The sequence below is a fragment of the Actinia tenebrosa genome, unplaced genomic scaffold, assembly GCF_029948245.1.
Source record: "Actinia tenebrosa isolate PJP-AT-01 unplaced genomic scaffold, QUT_ActTen_1.0 PGA_scaffold15__27_contigs__length_11533743, whole genome shotgun sequence".
Lineage (NCBI taxonomy): Eukaryota > Metazoa > Cnidaria > Anthozoa > Actiniaria > Actiniidae > Actinia > Actinia tenebrosa.
Window position 1 is genome coordinate 6,061,570 of NW_028292575.1, and position 22,589 is coordinate 6,084,158.

The 22,589-nt window shown below is 39.5% G+C and overlaps 4 protein-coding genes across 4 annotated transcripts in view; 1 reads left to right on the top strand and 3 right to left on the bottom strand.

Annotated features, from left to right (window-relative positions):
• Positions 1-7,039, bottom strand: part of LOC116302262 (DNA-directed RNA polymerase I subunit RPA1) — a 30,745-nt gene extending 23,706 nt beyond the window's left edge. Inside the window, exons 1-10 of the mRNA XM_031711492.2 lie at positions 6,560-7,039; positions 5,449-5,912; positions 4,613-4,857; positions 3,932-4,111; positions 3,080-3,226; positions 2,645-2,767; positions 2,032-2,129; positions 1,453-1,588; positions 875-958; positions 479-617 (exon numbers count right to left, since the gene is read on the bottom strand). Coding sequence (XP_031567352.1) covers positions 479-617; positions 875-958; positions 1,453-1,588; positions 2,032-2,129; positions 2,645-2,767; positions 3,080-3,226; positions 3,932-4,111; positions 4,613-4,857; positions 5,449-5,912; positions 6,560-6,924 — 1,981 coding nt within the window. The 5' untranslated portion in view covers positions 6,925-7,039. The remainder of the gene's footprint in view (positions 1-478; positions 618-874; positions 959-1,452; positions 1,589-2,031; positions 2,130-2,644; positions 2,768-3,079; positions 3,227-3,931; positions 4,112-4,612; positions 4,858-5,448; positions 5,913-6,559) is intronic.
• Positions 7,040-7,127: 88 nt separating this feature from the next.
• Positions 7,128-17,985, top strand: LOC116302265 (uncharacterized). Its single transcript, XM_031711495.2, has 11 exons — positions 7,128-7,204; positions 7,693-8,038; positions 8,553-8,781; positions 9,411-9,986; positions 10,733-11,028; positions 11,758-12,001; positions 13,007-13,256; positions 13,758-13,844; positions 14,210-14,353; positions 15,094-15,299; positions 16,222-17,985. The coding sequence occupies exons 2-11, from the start codon at positions 7,803-7,805 to the stop codon at positions 16,378-16,380; spliced, it is 2,427 nt and encodes an 808-aa protein (XP_031567355.2). The 5' UTR covers positions 7,128-7,204; positions 7,693-7,802; the 3' UTR covers positions 16,381-17,985.
• Positions 17,986-18,037: 52 nt separating this feature from the next.
• LOC148910953 (uncharacterized) lies at positions 18,038-18,568 on the bottom strand. The gene has a single exon (XM_089030674.1). It carries the CDS (start codon positions 18,566-18,568, stop codon positions 18,038-18,040), a length of 531 nt encoding a protein of 176 aa, XP_088886800.1.
• Positions 18,569-19,690: 1,122 nt separating this feature from the next.
• On the bottom strand, positions 19,691-21,688 carry LOC116302264 (uncharacterized). Its single transcript, XM_031711494.2, has one exon. The coding sequence runs from the start codon at positions 21,686-21,688 to the stop codon at positions 19,691-19,693; it is 1,998 nt and encodes a 665-aa protein (XP_031567354.2).
• Positions 21,689-22,589: the final 901 nt, after the last annotated feature.

A 22,589-nucleotide genomic window follows, 5' to 3' on the forward strand; every position in this document is an offset into this window, starting at 1 on the left:
ATATATAAAAAAAAGATTATTAATGAATTATCTTCATCACCATCATCATTATGTCTTATTGTTTTATTATCATCTTCTTCTTCATGATCCTGACCATGATTATCATAATCATCATCACCATCAACATTATCACCACCACCATCATCATCATCAGCATCAGCATCATTCATCACCACCAACATCATCATCATCATCATCATTATCACAATCATCACCATCATCATCACTACCACCATCATCATCAGAAGCAGCATCCACTCATAAGCTTCATCACCATCTTCATCTCCACCATCTTCATCTCCACCATCTTCATCTCCACCATCTTCATCTCCACCATCTTCATCTCCACCATCTTCATCTCCACCATCTTCATCTCCACCATCTTCATCGCCATCGTCATCATCAGTGCCATATTCATCATCATTATAATCATCATTATATTGGCAGAAGCAGCAACATTGAATTTGTCTTATCTTACCAATGTTGTATGCCTCAGCCCTTGCGAGCTCATTTTGTGGAAAGTGTGCATTCATTTCATCACCATCAAAATCAGCATTGTAGGACTTGCAGTTTGAATAGTGAAGGCGAATGGTCTTTTCTTTAGACAGCACACGAGCCTGTGAAAATATGCATTAAAATATATAAGATAGATACAGTGTAATAGATATATAAGTTAGGACTGACGAAGCTCATATACCACTATAGTAAGAAAAGTTCAAAATGGCTTAGCGATTTGCCTAACTTTCTTAGGACTCTAAACTCTACATGTATACAAACTCTACTCAAGAAGAGTTGGCCAAGGGGCCTTGTTGGCTATAGCTCATGTACAGTGGGAGTTCGTCAAATAATTGTTCAAATTTAATGTAGTACAAACCTTGTGTGCCATAATACTTGGTCTGTGGAGAGTAGGTTGACGGTTCAAGAGCATGACATCACCATTTCTCAAATGCCGATAAACCTGTGACGAAGAATTATTTATTAATTTGAACAATTAAAAATGATCATTTAAGCTTAACTTCCTAGGTGACCTGTTCATATGAACATACATGTACCATAGGATAACACTAGTGTTAGGGACCAAGTCTTTTGCAGAGCTTTCAATAATAATTTGTAGTAGGCGGTTAGTCCTAAAAAGTAGGGGGCTGAAGCCACTGGTGTTTGTACATAACTTTATTTGGCAATGAATTAATTTTTTGTCAAAATAGCCTGCAGTTTAAGGTGCAGTATCCGCCGGTAGCTGGCTTTTATTGAAAGCTCTGCTTTTGTTTTCCAAAGGGGGGTGTCAGACTTGGATTTAGAGCTATAAGAGATTTAACATGTTTTTATGAGATTTTGCTTATCAAAAAATTGAAATGACAAGCGCACCCTCCCTAAATTCATGAATAGGAAGGACATGTGTTAACAATGCCCATGAACGTCCTTAAGTCAGTGTAAGTCATTTGTATTCCATACCTTTTTACATGAGGTGCTTGAGCCCTTGATGTTTCCTGATGGGGTCAGCAGTCTCTTAGCAATGGCATGCCTTTGGTTTTCATCAGTGGCACTTAACCTTGTTTTCTTACCATCTTCATTCTCAACAAGAATTGCTCTAATAAAATATATAAAATGAAAGAATCATTAGCCCACATCTTGTGTGACATATTTTATGCTAAGAAATTTTATAAGCAATTAAAATAAATTATTGTAGCTGCTATATTTTATTATGGATAACTAGGGAAGCAGGGGAAGCGTAGCGGTGAGAGTGCTTGCTTCTCACTAAATCAACCAGGATTCAATTCTTGGACTTCATGTAGTATGTAGTTGTATGTGAGTAAAGTTGCTTGTTGGTTCTCTCCTGTACTTTGAGAGTTTTTCTCCAGATTCTCCAATTTTCCTTTCTCCATAAAAACCAACTTCAAAATTTTAATTTGATCTTTGAAGGAGGGCCACAAGTGCTTACCCTCACAAAACAACGACTATTTTTTTATCCAAAACTGATTTCAAGGCTCAGCATTGTATTTGAGTAGAGTACTTGAATTATTGGATAATTACCCAGGATGGACCAACGGACCATTGATCACAGCTTGCCGAAGCTCTTTCACATTCCATGGTGTGACTGGCTGAGGGTAGGTCAGCTTGGTTGCAAATACCTAATGACAATAAGACAAGCAAAAAGCAAATTTCAATTATTGTCAGTGTTAATTGTACACCTTTTAACTGCTGGGGTAATACTAGGAAATATTCAGTGATAGGAATTAAAAGTACTGCTGGTATGTATCCAAAACCCCTGACTCTATCAAATACAAGAATGTCTTGAAAAAACAAACCCTACCACAAGACTGCACACTTTTACCCTATCAAAGAATCTAGCAACATTTATGGAAATGCTGTGAAAAAATGAATTTTAACAAAAAGTCAAAATTTAACACCTTATATAAGACCTGAAAACACTAGATTGAGCTACAGTAGACTGATGACCCTGTTCAAGACAATATCATGAAAACTGTCTTACCCTGCCTAAAACAAAAACCCCAAAAAACCATACAGACACCCTATCCAGCAGAACATCCCTGTATAGGATATATATAGGAGGACCTCTTCCCCCTCCCCCCACACCCTGGGACCATTTACAAATTATTGGAACCATTGTAATTTATGACATTACCTCTGGTATGCCAATCTCATCTGTGTTAATGTATGGGTCAGGTGATATTACAGATCTAGCAGCATAATCAACTCGCTTCCCCATCATGTGCTTACGGAACAGACCTTCTTTCTTCTCCAAGAGCTAGAACAATAAAGTCCATTGATAATATTGAGATGAATGAATGAAAAGCTTTTAAATATATTATACTCAGAGTAATTCCTTCAGTGACCCATGGGACACTGCTATCAATGGGAGCCCTGGAAATTTGTTGTGCAAATTTCAGACCATGTGATACCACTTTTGGACATTGATTCTTTCATATTGAAATATTTTAAAAAATTGGTCATAAAATAACAATTCTCAAGAGTATGTCATGTGATCTGAAATGGGCAATTTGCATACAAAGCTAATAAGGTCTATTAAATAGAGCAATAATTGGGAATCTAACTATACCTGTCTGACACCAGGAAACTTAACGGTCGATAGCTTGTCCAGATCACTGTCCATAACACAGTTCACATCTGACTGTAGCTTGAGCCAGGCATTATGTAGCCTTTCTGCTGGGGTGTCACCACTGACAACAACCTTGGAATTCTTTCCCTGTAAGGAAAACAATCTTTAAATAATTGTTCATTGACAGAGACAATGCTATTGTTGTAGAAGTTTAACATTATGTTTTATATCACAATTAATGAAATATGTCTGAAAGCAAAGAGATAAATATTATTAGGTAATTATTACCTACTATATGGTTATTTCTTTGTGTGTTTTTTCATTTGTTTGTTTGTTTGTTTATTTATTTTTTAGTTTTTCCAATGAGGGCATGAACACCACAACAGGATATTATATGGTTACTGTGGGCCCTGTATTGTTAAGTCTGGGCACCGAAAATGGTCATCACCAGCATCATCAGTGGGTCTTTCATGTCCGCCTTATACAGGGTTATATAGTGAAGACAGACAGGGCCTACACTTTAAGTCTCTGTCTGAGAAGACTTGAAGGTCTAACCATTTGCAGGACAGTGTAATTACAAGGCAGCACCTTCTCCTCAATCATTTTAAGACCCTGAGTGTTTGTCCGGCCTTGGACTTGAACCAAGAACTCTCACACAACAGACCAACGCTCTTAAGAACTGAGCTAACTGGGTGGCGATTGAAGAGACATCTTACTAGATTTTATGATAATCTTTGATTACATGTACATGTATTATTGCTTATAATCACTTACAGTATCGCTTTTATTTGGCTTTAACCTTTCTTTGAAATAGGTAAATCATATATACATGATTGTATATCTATCTAGTACCTTGAATTGTTTTTTCTGCTGTGGTTCATCCTCTTCTGCCTCTTCTTTATTTGCATCTTTCTCTGCAAGTTTTTTATTGAGTCCCTTTAGATTCTCTGTAATACATTCACAGTCTTTCAGAACTTTGCACAAATTACCAGTCTGAGGATTTTCAAACCTTTTCTCTCCCAGAGATGATAACTGAAAAATATATATATATAAATATTTACATCACAGCCATATTTTATCAAGAAAATATGAAGACTACATGTGTATGTGTATGACAGGGCTAAAAATGTACATGTATAACAGAGCTAAAATGGCAGATCAGTCGCTGGCCATGACGACTGGCCAAATTAGTTTCAGCTTGGTCTCATTTCTACAGCTCAACATTACTAGTCAAAATCACTGTCAAGGCATGAAAGATTTGACTGGACAAGCTCCAATTCTGGCAGGTCAATGTCTAATAATTGGCTGTCATTTTTGGCCCTTATGATAAGGCAAAGTTGTTTTGTTTTGTTGTATTTACTGCTATGCAGTCATGCACTGCACACAAACTTTACCTTATTATTGTTCAATCTTTAAGCTCTAAAGCTGTGTTGTTTTGGGATTAGCTCTAGGCCCTCATAAAATCGGAGTTCCACTACAAGTCAGAGTACATAAAGTGGATAATAATGACAATCAATAATGTGTGTAACTTACTGGTCGAAACCTAGAAGGAATAACAGGCAGTACATCAATAAAGAACATTTGTGAAGAAGATTTCCTGTGACGTGCTTTAGGAGTAGGATAACCACCAAGAAGGGTATTTAGAAAATCCCCATCTTTTTGCCATACTAGATCCAAGTGTTCTTTGACTTCTTTGGGCGTTAGGAATGTTTGCTGGAGACTTTTAGTGACTTCTTTCTGGGATTCTAGTTCTTTATCTTTGGATGCTTTCTTTGCTTCTAGAGGTTAAATAAAGTTTAAAATGTTTAAAAATAGTGGCAAAAAAAACTTAGCTAAAAGAAAATTATAATGACAATGATGGTAGCTGGCAGTGATAATTGCAAGTTGTTGATCTAATGATGATGCTAGCAATGATAAACATATGTAACAATAATGAAGATGACAATGATAATGATGACAACATAGGATGATAATGATGATAATGACAATGATGATGATGATAAAAAGGGAGAAATTCTAATCCCATCTGAGTTAAGGTACAGGTAGGGATATTCTTCTCGAACAACATGCTCCAAAATGCAAACAATACATAATAAGACAATATTGATGATAATGATCACAATGATGATAATGACAACAACATATGATGACATCTGGTGATGATAATGGTGATGATGATGGTGATGTTGATGGTGATGATGATAAAGGTATAAGCATTATAATCCCCTCAGGGATGTTCTTCTCGAACAAACTGCTCCTACGTTGTAAGTCTCTACTTCTTTTGGTGATCCCAATATCCCTCTAGACAAAGTTAAGATATCTTCTGATACTATTTTAAGTTATAGCAACTGCAGGCATAATTTGCTTACCTTTGGATGGACTAATTTCTTCTTCCTCAATATCCCTTTTAACACGTCCTTCCAACTCCATCAAATGCGCATGGGCAATCTTAGTTGAGGCCCATTTCTGTGCTTCTCTCTTTGGCAAAGCTTTAAGGTAAAGTCTACTATTATATTCACTGCGGACTTCCCTGGAAGGGGCTTTGCAGTTTGAACAGTATCTTCTCTTTGATACCATATGTGTTTTCATAAATTTCTTAGATATTTCATGTCTAAAGTCGGTTACATTCATCCCGTTAGCCCTGTTCCTTGCCTCTTTCTTGTCAAGGTCTTTCAAAATATCCCGTACATGTTTATCGATGGAATTCATGCAGTTTTCATCAAGGTCATCATTTTTTATTCCATTATCTGCTGCATTGCTGATTAGATTTTTGACAACTTCATCTAGTTCTTCAGCTTCAGCAATTAAACCATGGTCAAGAAGCTTCATTTGACTGTCAAGCAAGAGAAAAAAAGAAGATAAGAAAACCACAATCACAGCTGTCATGCTACATTTCGTCTTCATATCTAGTGTAACAGTCACTGATGGTAAGGAAAGGCATATTTTTTATGGGGAGGGGGGAAGGGGGCTAGGGCTTTAGAGGGGAGGGCCATCAGTAAAAAATTAATTTTTGTGGAAGGTCAAACCTTTTTATTTTGTCCAAAGACCTGTACAGTTCATTGTTGAATTAATAGGAGGGCCATAAGTTTCTTACTGAGTGAAAGAAGGAGGGCTACAAACATTTTTAAAAAGTTTACACATGTCATAATGGTTATCAAGCAATATTTGCATGATGTCCCTTAGTCCAGATGCTGGCCCATTCTTTCACCGCTTCACTTTTGTGTTGCTGCCTGTGCTCATTTCCACAAGCACAGGCAGCCCAACAAAAGCAGAGCGGTCAATGGAAGGGCCAGCGTCTAGACTAGACATCCCTACGGATGTCTGACTAGGAGGCTTTAGAGACTATGGAACACTTGATAGTGCTGAAGCAAGAAAGATTCAAGTCACCGTCACATTGAAATCATCCGGTTGTTGAAGGTCATACATGCAAAAAAAAATAGAAACTTTCGACGCAAAAAGAGCTACAATTCGTGTACCAACCTCATGTAAGTATGCTTGGAAGTCTTTGTCAAAAGCAGTTTATGACAACAAAAACATGAAGAACGCAGAACTTGTGTCAAAATCTTCATGAACAGTGGATGGTAGACGGGTAAAGGCAGTTCTATATGTCCCAAATGTCCCGGACAGTGAACAGAATTCTGTCCACACGTTTCACACAAGTCATCCCTATCTGTTGGACCCAATGAAGGGTCATATAATCCACCATAATTTGGATGAAGAAGAGAATCAAACGTTTCAGGATTTGTGATTCTCTTAACACTAATATTCTTGATTTCGTTGGCCGAATATAAACCCAGTTTAACTCCCTCGAGTCGATGGCATGGTACTACATTAGACGAAATCATGATCAAAAAGTATTACTTGAAACGCTAGTTCCTTAAACTCCTCGTCTACATGTTGTTTTTAGCGAGAAAAGTGTTCAACAAACTACTCCGCTCCGTCCGCCATGTTGGTTTTTACACCACGTGGAGCTCAACGTGTTTTCGCGTGAGATCTTCGTTACCACTCATTCAACAAACCGCTGACTGGACTAAAACGGTAAACATGAAAAATGGCGGGAGTATTGTGGAATGTTTGCAGTCGAAAGACTCCAAATTTCAGCCGTTTTGTGCTACATATGACTCGGTATGTATATAAGATACCATTATAAGAAGTTAGTATTTCCGTTGAAACATTTCAAAAAGTAGATTTTAGGCTTCTTATCCCCATACAGTGCATATTCCCTAAGTTCAGCTGATATGAAAAAACTCACTATAAATTTTATAAAAGATGTTAAAAAAAGTTGCGATTTTTAAGAAAAGCTGTTGTATTTGTGCAAAGAAGAGCATTTGGTATAGTTTTTGCTGTTCTTCTGTCTTGCTGTAGATTTTCTCAGTATATATTGTACGTCTACTGTACTTTGGAAGACATCCAAACGCGTTTGGGGTTCCTGTGGTTTTGATGCCTGATCACTAATAATATTATTAATTGATCATTAATTTATTGGGTTTTTTTTGTTTTTGCAGTATATAAATATTAATAATGGAATATGAGTATATGAATAAGTGAGAGTGTCTTTCCTTTCTTTCGTTACCATTTTTCTTTGCTTTTCACTTTTTACTGTTTTTTTTCAGAGTGTCGTCTTTAGGAGTAAAGACATTGGTCATCCCAAGATCTTTTTATGCTACAGCAAGTGATCCTTCAACTAAACCAACCAAGATGTCAGGTTTAGGCAGCACAGTACATGAACGTGAAAAAAAAATTCCCAGACTTCATTGTGTTGTTTCAAGTTGGGGACTTCTATGAGATCTACAGCCAAGATGCTCTCAAGGTTGCAGAAAAGACATCGCTAAGAGTGTCTAAGAATCCTAATGTCAATCGTGTTATGGCTGGTTTTCCTGTCAGATCTCTTGACAGCTGGTTAACGACTCTGGTACAACAAGGATTTCAACTTGCTATTTGTCCACAAATGCCAGAAAAGTAAATAAAGGATAATATTTTATAATATTTTCATTAAATATTGCAGACATATCGATCATTTGATTATTGGCTGGCTACTTTGCTTATACCCAAGTCACACTCACTAACAAACTGGGAGATGTTTGCTTACTCAATATTGCCAACACACTGGTATCAGCGTGGTTTTGAGGAAGAGGGAGGAGATGCTTATGGCAAGTCTGTGTGGGACTTTGAGAAAGTGGTCTTTAAACACACCAAATTGTAAAAATATAGTTTATCAATGAAAGCAATAAGAGGGCTGCTTGCTGACATTGATATTACATATAATATATACACATATGAATACATACATTGGAAAGCTTATTTGACTAAAGTCTGCTGCCCCCTTGCAGTCTGCTAGGGTACAACATTCAACTTATTGCAACTTCATTACTCACTCGCTTCTCTTGAAAAGCAAACTCCTGTGGGAGACCAGGGAGGTTGACTTGTGACAAGTGTACAGATATGATGATTGGATACGAATATTTTGTTTTAGGACCCAAAAGTCCTCGAAGCTCATCCATCGTGAAGTTGTAAGGCTGGTGACCCCAGGGACACTACTAGAACCATTGCATCCTGATGCTAATTACCTTCTTAGCATAATAAGGGGCCCAGGAACATCATTAGGAATGGCCTGGATGGACATCTCAACAGGGGACTTTCAGATGGGTACCTCAACACTAGAGGACCTTGATCAAGACCTGGCTAGAGTCAACCCTGCTGAGGTAAGGTGATAAGAGATACATGTAAGGTCTTTGCTGACTTGTAATGCAGTACCTCACCATTTATTCGCCTTACATTTTAATCTCAAGGTGCTCTTGAAACAGTTCTCATTCACCTCTTCTAATACATTGGTTCACTGACCAAACACAAAACATTCAGTTGAGGCTGCAAGGTTCAAATTTGAATAATCCTTTGAAAGTACCTTGTATTCTCGATTACATGCTTGGTGTTCAGCGCAATTCTGAAGGGGGTCTCTGTTATCTAGAAATCAAGTATCTAGCATCAACTTTTGATTTCACCTTATAATTTACATAATTTATTTAATATAATTTTCAACTCCAAAGGGTGGGGGAGGGGGTTCTCAGCCCACTCTGTCCACTCCTCTGGATCTGCCCTTGCTACCCTATACAGTATTTGCACAGCAAAGCAGGTTTTAAAGTGCATAAGGCTGAGGACCCACAACCAAGAAGTAACAGATATAAGACATCCTCGGGGATCCAAGATATGCACATTTGGCAAGAGATGGGGCAAAGGAATGCTTCTCCCTAGCGATGGCGGACTGCTTCTCCATATAGTAGCCCGAACAATATATATATGATATTTTAAATCCTGTTACAATACCTTGTTTTAGATTCTACTGACAGAAGAAGACATCAAAGATTCTGAAAGAAAACCTAATTATAAAATAGGTCAAACCACTAAAAAATCCTCCCTCAGCTGTGTGCATGAATATCATGTCACTGTGATACCCAAAGACTGGTTTGCAGTAGACTCAAGCAGCGAGCTTCACATATCCATGACCTCTAGTAATTCTCAGTTTTCAGCAATCGAAATAAGTGCAGGGGAAGCATTGTTGAAGTATATTAGCTACACTCAAAGAGAAGTCACTCCACTGTTGAACAAACCAATGAGATTCACCCAAGACACGCACATGGCGATTGACTTCAACACCCGAAGATCACTAGAACTCACAAAACCTCTAATGAGCACCAATCAGAAAGCATCGTTATTTGGAGTAATGAACAATACTTCTACCTCAGCTGGTAGACGCCTATTGTATGCAAGGCTTTGTGCACCTTCAACGACACTGGATGTTATTCAATCAAGACTAGATTCTGTGGAATTTTTCTATAATAATAGATATATAGCAGAGACAATACACAAGGAATTGAGGCAGTGTTCAGATATCGAGCGTCGACTACAAAAGGTAAAAAAATTCCTGGACTTCTTAGGGGTATTCTTCGTTTGCACTTTACAGTCATCGCGGCCATGTTGGCGGTAAAATATCTCATTGACCTCCTTTGTTAATACCACCAACATGGGCGCCTTGTGTTTGTCATTTGACTTTCTTGGGAATGATTGCAAACCACCAATAAGGAGCAAGGTTGGGTACTGAACAAATTTATAAGAGAATCTGCAAAGGAGTAACGAGATTTGAAACGAATATAAAATGCTTGCACGAAGACAAAAGAAAAATTGTTAAAATTTCCCGCGCAAATCTTACAAGTATGAAGTTGCTTACAAGTGTTTCTCGATAGCACTTGCCAAATATAATACAATTTGCCATCAAGACAGAATAGTATGTTTGCTCGACGTTGACACCTTTCCTTCTCTCGCCCGTAGAGGAGTTAAAAGGAGACTCTGCTCGCAGGGTAACGGGGACGACAACATGCCCTCAGACTATACTTTTTCGGTCGGGAATAACGTCAATCAAAGTGTTTTCATGACATCATTGGAAAACACAAAGTTTCCAAGAGTAAGTGCCTATGGAAGCGCCTCGATTGACGTCCACCAAAACCTACTTCGTGACGACGACCATTCTGGTCGTGCTATTAAAAATCACTAAAAAATGTGAAAATCTTGTGGACTACCTCCAAAGAGGATTCAGTGTTACCCTCGTTAAACGAATTACGGATGTATTTATTGTTTTAATTACTTAACTTTGTGTTTAAGGTTGCCACAGGAACAGCAGAGTTAGGAGATCTCCGTTCAATCCGTAACGCTATCCTCCTCTACTCCAACATCCTTTCCATTCTGAAATCAAGTCCTACGGAAATAGATGCCATATTACATTTATTAGTCAGCGATTTTGAAGAACTGAACGAGTTAAGAAATGAGCTGGACCAGGCGGTAGGCGAGTTGACTTCTAAACACAGTGTGATGGAGGGTTATTCAGACACCGCAGACGATATTAGGGAAAGAATTGCGCAAAACGAGAAGGAAGTGGCCAAACTTAGAGAGGATTATAGGTGGGTTAGTGTTCATCGTGCACACGCTCAGCTATCACATCGCAAAGTAAACACACTCTTCACTCCAAAGCGTTAATATGTTAATCTGTTTTCTGCGCATTTTCAACAAACATGCATAGTAAGAGCAACGGATTTGACGGGTCGAAAGATTTTTCTAGAGTCTCTGGCCGTTCGTCGAGCATGACTAGCATGAATGAGTGGGCTCTGGGGTGAGAGTGACTGTGTTATAGTGTGAAATCTTGGAAAGGTTTTGACTCTAAGAAAAAAACTCCAAAAATATCGAAGGTTTCTCCGGTGATGCAAAATAAACTGTTAGGTGTCACCTTTGGACTATCGTAACATTCAGAGTGAGTGGTTATTCACCTATTTCAAAAAGCGTTGTCATCGCCAAAGGCGATGGGCGATATGTCATTCCGAGACGGAAATGGTGTCGTCGACTACCAAACAACATTGAATCAGTCTCAACACTAAGGTCCATGTTCTTGAGGAGTATAAGAAGCAGAAACAAAAGTCATCCAGCTAGTCTTGGATCTTGGAATTACCTATCTCCTATTGCTTTTTGCCTATTGCCTATTGTCTTTGGCGATGACCAAATGTTTCGAAATAGGTGTATTCATAGTCGCTAAAGAAACAAAACAGAAAAGCCCAAGTGCTAATGACTCTGGTGTATTGACCAGTTTTATATAGGACAGACTTGGCCTCAATTCTACCTTTTGTTTTTTTAATCAGAGCATTGCTAGGGATTTCCAAGTTGGTCATCAATAGCCACAAGTCTTTCATACGTGTGGTCGAGATTCCTTCCTCACACAAATCGAAGCTGAACGCGCGCGAGGATTTCGTGAAGGTTGACAACACAAGTGACAAAATGCGCTATAGCACTTTAAAACTACAGGAATTGAACGCTGAACTGAAAGGTTTGCAGGAGGAATACGAGCGCGTCCAAAGAGCACTGTCTGAGGAACTGTGTCAACAGGTAATGTGCTTTGACTACATCAAGCCGCAAAGACTTACTATCAAATAATACTGGGGAATATTGCACAAGTATTGCTGCACAGAGAGATAATTTTTTGATCGGGATAATAGACCTCTTTAGCTTGGGCGTAATGTTTTTTTGTTTTGTTTTTTTTTTTCATTTCAAATCACGTGTCATCTCCTGGAGTATCATTTCTTTGTTTAACGGTTGCACATGAGAAGATACATGAATATAGATACTACCCAAACAAAGATATTATTCTCAAGAGAATGACATGTGGTTTGAAATGGGAATTTCACCCATGACAAAGAGGTCCCAAACAAAGATATTATTCTCAAGAGAATGACGTGGTTTGAAATGGGAATTTCACCCATGACAAAGAGGTCCCAAACAAAGATATTATTCTCAAGAGAATGACATGCGGTTTGAAATGGGAATTTCACCCATGACAAAGGGGTCCCAAACAAAGATATTATTCTCAAGAGAATGACATGTGGTTTGAAATGGGAATTTCACCCATGACAAAGAGGTCCCAAACAAAGATATTATTCTCAAGATAATGACACGTGGTTTGAAATGGGAAAACATTGGGCCCAAGGTAAAGAGGTCTATTATATCGTATTCAGCGTGACAAACGCAAAGACGCATTGAGAAATATTGCGCAATTGCACATATTAGTGTTCCACTGTATTGCCTTAAAGCAATTGTTTAAGTCGAGGCATTTGGGTCAATACAGTAAATGTATAGAACCTGATCCAAACGCAACAATTGTTTGAAGGGAATAGAGTATGACTCTAATATCTGCTGTGCAGTAATTCTGCGAAGGGAAAGACAAAGGCCACATGTTGCGATGTTGCGAGTCGTCTCACACGACGCAATTTGTTGCACGCTATTTTGCTGAATTAAAAGACAATCCTAATACAGCAACATTGCCTGGAATGTTGTAATGTTGCACCGTGTGACTTCGCCTCAATACATACCAAACTGTAACTCTCCACTTCTAAGGTGACTTTTCGAGCAGACCACATCAAACGCGTAGCTAAATCATTCGCTGCGCTAGACGTTGCTTCTTCTTTGGCTCTCCTGGCACTGAATCGTGGGTACACCAAGCCAGTGATGGTCGAAGGCACAGAGTTTCGAGTTGCAGGAGGCCGACATCCTGTAGTGGACATTCTTCAGCCTGAAAGCTTCGTGTCTAATGACTGTAACTTGAATGAAAAGAAAGTGTGGATCGTAACGGGCCCCAACATGGGGGGTAAGTACGAGAGGTTAACAATTACTTGAAGGTTTGGTTTCTTGACAGCCATGATGAAGGTAGGCTCAGATTTCAGGCAGCCATGGTTTCGTGCGCCAGCCATGCGGGATAGAGCAACGCGGCAGCACGAAAAGGCTGGACTCTGAGCCTATGATTGAAGGGCTTCTTTGAGAGATGACATATCTTTTCACGCAAAAAAAAAACTTGCATTGTTTCCACTCCTCAGTATGGCCGCCACCCTTTAAAACTCTGTGCCTAACAAAGCTTTGGTTAATGTATTTTTCATATTTTTTTATTTGTGGTTAATATGTATTTTATATACGTACGGGACTCTAGCGCGCGCGCTTATACCAACATTTAAATACGCGTGCCCAAATACCAAGGGCACGCTGAAGAAGATCCGTGGTCGCGGATCGAAAAAATAAAATTAAAAAATTAAGTCAGAGACAAACATTTCAAGTATCATGTATTTTTATAAGAAGTTTTAATTTTATGTTTTAGGTAAAAGCACATTTCTACGTCAGAACGCCCTAATCTCTATCCTTGCACAAGCTGGTTCGTTTGTCCCGGCACACCATGCCAGTCTTGGTAAGTGGACTCCGTGTAATTACTGATTGTACAAAGGTATTTCTAAGAGTATACGCGCAACGTTGCCGTTAGCGTTACTAAGGTAAGATCAAGTCATACATTGCTGAGATTGCACACAATAAAGATATTAATAGTGCCGCGATGTCCTGAGCCAACAAAATGTGGTAAAACCCTTGGACAAGGAACCATGAGATAGTCCTTAACCTATATCGTAAAAGCAAGGATAATCTTCAAAAACGTTTTGTCTAACTACTTTTTTTTCGTTTGTGTGCGATCTGGATTGAAAAGTTTTTTAAGGAAAATTATCTCAATTTTATCTTCAGTTTAGTATTTTTTAAATGTGTTTTTTATTTGAATTTTTGAAGGAATCGTCGATAGGGTATTCGCGCGCATCGGTGCCAGTGACAACCTCGTTCAACATCAATCCACTTTCATGGCAGAAATGTTGGAGACTGCGTACATTTTATCTCACGCTACACAAAATTCGTTGGTAGTCGTTGATGAAATAGGTAAAAAGAATAAAACTAATAGATCTCCTCGTCTCTGACGTAATGTTTTCCCATTTCAGACCACATGTCATTCCCTAGAGTATCATTTCTTTGTTTAAGGTTCGCGCTCGGTTGCACATGGGAAGACACATGAATATGGATACAACTCAAACAAAGAATCTTATTCTCAAGGGAATGACACTTGGTCAGAAATGGGAAAACATTACACACAAACCAACAAGATACAGCTCTTTCGGAACAGGTCGGTGATGGTTTTATTGCATTTCGCATGTTGCATAGCAATGTATTGTGGATCATATGTAGGTGTATATGTAGTGTTAGCTCAGAAGAAAATATGCCCAAAAAAATGCGCAGACATATTGTTGTGACCTTTCGCTGATTGCATTCGCATCGCCCATGGTGCATTCCGGGCTTGGTATGGACCTTTCTCATAAATGGCCGCCAAACGCGGTGGGACTAGGGACAATTGAATGGAAGCGAGGTCAGAAAGGCCTCATTAGTAAATCATTGTGTCCTTTGTGTTAAAGTCATTCTTTTTAGCCTCTCTTGAAGTAAAGGTCCATGCAATTGTCCCTAGTCCCAACCGCGTTTGGCGGCCATTTATGAGAAAGGTGTATGCAACGTGCAACATCCAACGTGCAACATCAACATGCAACAAAACCTTCACCAACCTTTTCGAAGCAGTTATGTCTGCACAAGCAATCTGATCAGGCTCATTTACTCGTTCTTTCATCCACAAGGTCGCGGCACGTCAATGCTCGACGGGCTATCGATAGCTTGGGCTGTAATTGAATACTTACATGACGTCATTGGCTGTAGAACATTGGCCTCCACTCACTTCCACCAACTCGCGCACATGTCATCGAGTCTTCCACGTGTTGGGAGCTATCACGTGACTGCTCATAACTCTCCGCAACACGGGATCATTTTCACTTTTAAAGTTATGGTAAGCAGAGAAATTCCATTGCTTTCCCGTTCGTTGCAATTCTCTTGAGCATTATTTCTTTGCTTATCAGAATCACATTTACATATAAGGTTATGGTAAGCAAAGAAATTCCATTGCTTTCCCGTTCGTTGCAATTCTCTTGAGCATTATTTCTTTGTTTATCATAATCACATTTACATATAAGGTTATGGTAAGCAAAGAAATTCCATTGCTTTCCCGTTCGTTGCAATTCTCTTGAGCATTATTTCTTTGTTTATCATAATCACATTTACATTTATGGTTATGGTAAGCAAAGAAATTCCATTGCTTTCCCGTTCGTTGCAATTCTCTTGAGCATTATTTCTTTGTTTATCATAATCACATTTACATTTATGGTTATGGTAAGCAGAGAAATTTCCTTGAGTATTACTTTTTGTTCGTCAGAATTAAATTCACTCTTAAAGTGCCTTTGACCCCTAACTCAATGTTTTCAGCATTGATTCTACATGAAGTTAAAAGTTTGATAGTAAAATATTTATACTTCCAGTATGCTAATGAGTGTGATGTCATAGTAGGCATTATTAAATATACGAAAAAATTTACTAAGGTAGTAAAATATCCTGTATAAATATAATTATCTTACTCGGGGTTTATAAAAAGGTTATTGCAAGTTTGTTTTCTCATAGTAATCAGTGTTTTGATTTAAAAATGATGACAAATAAACTCAAATGCCTCCTATGATATTACACTCATTAGCATACTAGAAGTATAAACCTTGATATCTCCAAGATGCATCACTCAAATCATATAAAAATATTTTACTATTTAACTTTTTAATCAATGCTAACTATTAACATTTAATCAATGCTGAAAACATTGAGTAAGGAGGTCATGTAAACAAAGTAAGACCGAGGTAAAAAAAATGTTATCTGTATTGATACAGAGTGGTGTTGACTACAAATCATTTGGTATCGACGTTGCTCGTCTCGCTGGCATCCCAGAAACAGTGGAGTTCCGGGCCAGGGAACTATTGGCACCCCTAGAAAAGAAGGCTGATTTCCGGTTGGATTTGAATCCAGCACATGTTGTTACAAGCGATTGAAAACAAAGAGACGATTCCTTAATGCGCATGCGTGCTTGGGAACAGATTCCTCGCTCAAGTATCGATTTGCGCATGTCTGTAATTATCATTACATCCAACGCATCAGCAGCGTGTAGATTGGTAATCTGGAAAATCTTCAACATTCTCAGACATGCTCTCTTTCTGTCATTCTTATAGTCCAGTGTTGTTCTTTTGCGTTCACATTCTTACCTAAATGCAGCATGCAGCCACTTAAAATAAAGACACTTACCCAAGGTAAGCTCCTCTCAGTAGATGCTTGCATTATCGAGTAGTGCTAATTAACTTACGACAGTAGAGACTATAATCATCCCTATATAAAGGCTCACTTTGCAAAAATAACATTGGCTAAATAATCATCCTGATGCACAAGGGCTTAGATTACACCTTGGGTTACACCCCTATATGAAGTCTTAGGCTCAGGTCAAACGTCGAACTTCACATAAGCCAAACGTTATCGAAACGATGGATGACAAGACGTCCTCTTTGATGTCATTAGGTTCAGCTCATGTGAAGTTCGACGTTTGACCCTAGTCTTGCTAAATTTTCATATGCTAAATAATCTTGTTATCCTCCAATTAGATACGCAAGAGCTTAGGTTACATCTTAGGCTACATCCCTATATAAAGTCTTACTCGCTTCTCTATGTACAGGTTGACAGACACCATGTCTCACACCCAGTGCCTTTTTTTGGTTCATAGTGCAGTTTTCGTATGACTGTGAAAAGCTCGGTGCCGTAAGCGTGAAGTGTCGTGACCGTGATACTTTCTAGAATTTTAATTGGCTGATTTTTTCACGCGCAATATGATTTGTTTAAAAGTGCCGTAATCTTGGCGTGACCGTGTCCGCGACGTGTTTATGCCGTGTTCCGGGTATTTGATTGGATGGAGAGTAAATTCTCGTGCAATGTGATTTGTCACGCGTATCCCTTGCTGTGTCACGACCGTGTTCGTGCCGTGAACTTTTCACAGTCATACGAAAACTGCACTATTACAGTCAAACCAGCTCATGCGTCCCTACCAAGGTTCAAAGCTTCTTATGATACACTCAACAAAATTGAAGAATTTAATTGGGACTCCCACAGAGTACAGTTTGGGATTTAATTGTATTCCACTTGTCCAATCAGTATCGAGTAATTTTGTTGAGTGTATTATAAAGTTAACAACTACCTACAAAGCTGAGACCACTGAGGATGATGGGAAAAATTTAAAAAACTAACAAGGATTAAAAATTAAAACTTTTAATACAAACGTCAGCAGCTTGTTGAGGATGCTCACTCGAGGTGAACTTAAACTGTAACTGGTAAAACAGAGCGCATGCAGTAAAACCATGAAATATAAAACAAAGTTGATACTGACCAATAGTAGCTATTTCTGATTAATAGTTGATATCACTCAACCAGCACAGTTCATTAAACAAAAGACAAAAATGAATGGCCTCTTGTGTATTTAGCTTTGTGTAATGAATGTTCTGGTTGAGGGATAGCAACTATTAGTCACTAAATAGCTACTAATACTGGTGTAAATATTTATAAATGGATATGATGTCGCTGGAATTGTTTAATACCAGTTTTTGTAAAAAGTCTGTTTTGATGCAGTTCAATCAAAGTTTGTTTTCTTTCTTACTCCAAGATTTCCTTTTATATTTTCTTGATTATTATGAGCAAGTCTCCTTGATTTACCAGTTGACCAACCTTTACTAGAACTTTCGAGACTACCCCAGAACATGGAGCACTGCTAGAACACTCCATCTTCATGGCTTCCACCGTAAGGAGCACTTGATCCTCGGTAACTTGATCCCCGACAGAAGTAAATGATTCCCATACTTTTCCTGTTACTAAAGAGTGCACTCCGACCGATCCTTCAGGCACTTCATTTCCGAGGTGCACTTCGTTGAGCCTTTGTTCCGACAACTTCATGTAGTTGAAACTCGCCTTCTGGAGTTCCTCAAGGCTCTTTTCTTCCTTTTTTAACATGATGGCAGCAGCTTTGCTTTGGATTTCTCGATATTTTCTTGTTTCTTCAGCTATGGAGCCAAGAAATACATTGTATTCAGCAATGGAAAAATCCACTTTTTGCACGCGAATTTGCAGTTTCCCTTGGGTAAATTCTTTGCGCAGCTTGTCCAACTCTGGTTCGCTGACTTGGTAGAAGCGTATTTGGTCGAACATTTCAAGCATCCATGGTTTTTCTTTGCTGAAGAGCTTAGGGTGTGTCACTGCGAACGTATCCCAGATTGGTAGCGTAGATACCCACCAGGGCTATTCATTGGATAGATACACATGTAGGATCCTCCTAGTCCTACGGTTCCTTCTTGTGTAAAGGTACGAGCTGGATTGTACTTAGTTGTAACCATACGATGCAACGGGTTTACGGGAACAGCACAGCAGGCACCGAGATAGACATCTCCTAAACCAAGGCAAATGTAGGAAGCAGCAAAAATCTTCTCCTCAACTTCTTGTCGTCCAGCTAAACCATTGTTCTGAGCAATGTATTCGATATTTGATGGCAGATATGGCGCTTGAGGGCGTACTGACTTCATGTACTTTCCAATTGCTTGATCAACGCCGCTGTAGTCGAAACACATTGGCAAGTACATGACACGGCTGGGGATGGAACTATTCGAAATGTCTCCAAGTTCCTTGTCAGCAACGAGAATAATCTCGATTAAGTCGGTTAGAGGTAACAGGAGGGAGTCGTAACGAATTTGAAGTGAACGAACACCCGGAGCAGTTTCTTCCAACCCAGTGATCTCGTGCTTGAGAAGCCATTGTTCCAAAAAGTGTGCGCGAAATCGAAGATTAAGATCGAGAACCATTTCGCCATATTCAATCAAAATATGAGTGTCCCCAGCCAAGCGAATATCTGCTCCTGGATGGACATCAGATGAAGGGATCTTGTGCAGAACGGCATTGGTTTGAGGGTATCGTGCAGGCAAAGATGCTGGTTTTGGGATCCGCAGTGTTGAAGAAAGAGACTCTATAAACTCATTTTGCTCAATCCTTGCTTGTACTGCTTCTTCGATGGTCATCTTCCTGAATCTAATGGTATTCCCGGCTTTTACTTGACCTATTTTCCACAACTCTGATTAGACAATAGTACTAGGGCAAACGAACCCCCCAAGGCTAGGCCCATCTTGAGCAATGATAATGGGCATGTTTCCAGTAAAATTTATCGTTCCTACTGCGTATTCACAATCGTGAATATTTGATGGATGACTTCCTCCTTCTCCTCCGTCTGTTCTGGCCCATTCTGGTGCAGGACCCAACAATCTAATGCCAAGGCGGTTAGAGTTATGACCAATTTCCCATTTGGTACCTATAGAACATGTCGACGTCTTTGTCAGTTAGGAATTCTGGATTGGCATGTGGACCAGGAAGGACCCCAATTTCCCAATCTTCTCTGTATTCTGCTCTCATTTTTGCAGCATCTAGTTGAATTACATTGTTTTCGGATCTGAGAGGTGTCCTTAAGTTTTCAAACTGCACAACATCACCAGCTTTAAGTGGACGTCCTTGATATCCGCCCAATTGTCCATTTGGAAAGGTGGAACGACTTCCTAGGTACTTCGGAACGTCAATACCTCCTTCAACACTGAGGTATGCTCGGGATCCCAGACCGGTATTAAGACTTCCAATTTTAAGGACACTTCCAGCGTCGACTGTTATTGTCTCCCACATTGGAATAGCGAGACCATCTAGCGTAACGTCCATAGATGCACCTGTCATAGCAATCCTTGTGTCACAACGAAACTTTAGGGTTGGACCACTGAGAGTAATCTCCAGCACTGCGTCGGATTCTTTATTACCAACGATACAGTTTGCGACTCTACAAGCAAAATGATCCATGGGTCCACTAGGGGGTACCCCGATGCGCCATAAACCTTTATCCTTACGGCCCGGCCAATCTTGAACTGTCGTAAGAAGTCCGGGAGAAACGACTTCCATGCATCTTGGCTTATATGTGTGCTCTTTCAGAATCTGCACGTGGGTATTTCCGAGAATGAAATTACGACTTTTAACGACATCAGCCACGAAATCAACGTTGTTGTAAGGACCACCAATGTAGGTCTTTCCTAAGGTTTCGATCAATTTTCGCACTGCTTCTGAGCGTGTTGGGCTCCACTGCACAATGTTTGCAAGCAATGGATCAAAGCTTGAAGAAATGTTGCAGCCTCCAAATACCCAAGTGTCTACAACACAGTTCGAGCTTTCTGTAGGGAGACTTACTTCAGTGATCGTTCCAGAGGAAGGCTTGAATCCACTGATTGGATCTTCGGCATAAATACGGCATTCAATTGCATGGCCTCGAGGTTTTAATGCTGTGTGATTTATGTCCCTCTTCATGGAGGGGCAAGCCTGCGAGATCATCCATTCCACTATGTCAATGCCATAGCAAAGCTCAGTCAGTCTGTGCTCCACTTGAAGGCGCGTGTTCACTTCAAGAAAGTAAAACTCATTGGTAGCTTCATCGAACAAAAACTCAACTGTTCCAGCCGACTTGTAGGCTACAGATTGACACAGATGAACAGCCATTTTGCAGACCTTTTCTCTCAACTCCTCGGTAAGAGCTGGACAAGGCGACTCCTCGATGACCTTCTGGTACCTACGCTGGATGGAACACTCTCTTTCACCAAGATGAATGACATTTCCTTTCCCATCGCCAAATACTTGTACCTCAACGTGGCGAGCTTTTGGTATGTATTTCTCTGCATACATCTCACTGGACCCATACAATTTGACTCCAAGCATAGAACATCTTGGGAATTTCTCTCGAACGTGGTTCTCGTTTTCACACAACTGAATACCCATTCCACCGCCTGCCCCTGATAGCTTCAAAATACATGGATAACCAACGTCGTTTGCCCATTGGACGGCATCCTCTACATTATTTAGCAGGCCTGAAGCCGGTATAGGTGGTAGGTTGGCCTTCACTGCCAACTCCTTAGAGACATGCTTTTGTGCTAGAAGCTTCATGCTTTCTTTTTCTGGACCGATGAATATTATATCGGCTTCGGCGCACTTTTCAGCGAACAAATAATTTTCTGATTGAAATCCATAACCAGGATGGATTGCACTTGCTGAACACTTCTTTGCTGCGTCAATGATGGCATTAATGTCCATGTAAGACTCGACAAGATAGCTTTCTTTAGAATTTCTTACATGAAGGGATAGCTGGTCTTCACTGGTGAATATAGTCGCAAAGTCGATGTTCATCTTCCGACAAGTCTTCATTATCCGACAAGCACACACTCCTCGGTTAGCTATCAATATCTTCTTCATTTCCTTCATGATTTAAAGACTAACAATATCTTGCAGACCTGCAATTAAGTTCAAGCTTTAAGAGGAATATATTATTTTACGATCAAGGAATTTTCATTATCATTAAAAATTAAGACATACAGTCCTTTGGCTAAACGTTGTCGTTGTTCGGATCATCCCTACGCGCCTAGACCGAAAAGGATAACGGGTAAATTATCCAGAACTTGCGTCATCCAAACTGCTCGCCAGCTTAAATCTCGAGGCATGGTCTTAGCAAATTAAATGGGATCGAAAACAGCGAGCTCAAGACGTGTTAGATAACATATGCGGCAGCTGGTAACTGTCAATTAATTATCCCCATGATCCTGTTCGGTCTAGGCGCGTAGGGATGAAGCCGACCAAACGACAACGTTTAGTCAAAGGACTGTATAATGGACAAGAAATGATCCAGGCGTAGTCAACTGCTTTTTTTTAGTCTACCTACTGCACAGGTAGTCCAAGCTAGGTTTCTGTGGATAGAGATGTCTTTCCTTTATTTCGCTTTTCGACGATTTTATTGAGGTTTTTAATTAAGTATCGCTATACATTTTCTTATAACATGACCCCACAGGAACCTAGCTTGGGCTACCTGTGCCTACTCTCATAATACGAAGTTTTTTTTATTATATATAAAAATATGATCATCGCTTCCATTTAGCTAATCCTCCTCTTCCTCCTCCTCATCATCATCATAATCATCATCACCACCAGCATTATCATCATTACCGACAACATAAGATCATCATTAGCATGATGATCATATGTCATCATCGGTATCATCGCCATCACCACCACCATCACAATCAACACAAACAATGAGAATAATAAAAATGATGATGATGGTGATAATAATATTAAGATTATAGGTGTTTGGGCGATCTGTGATCATACT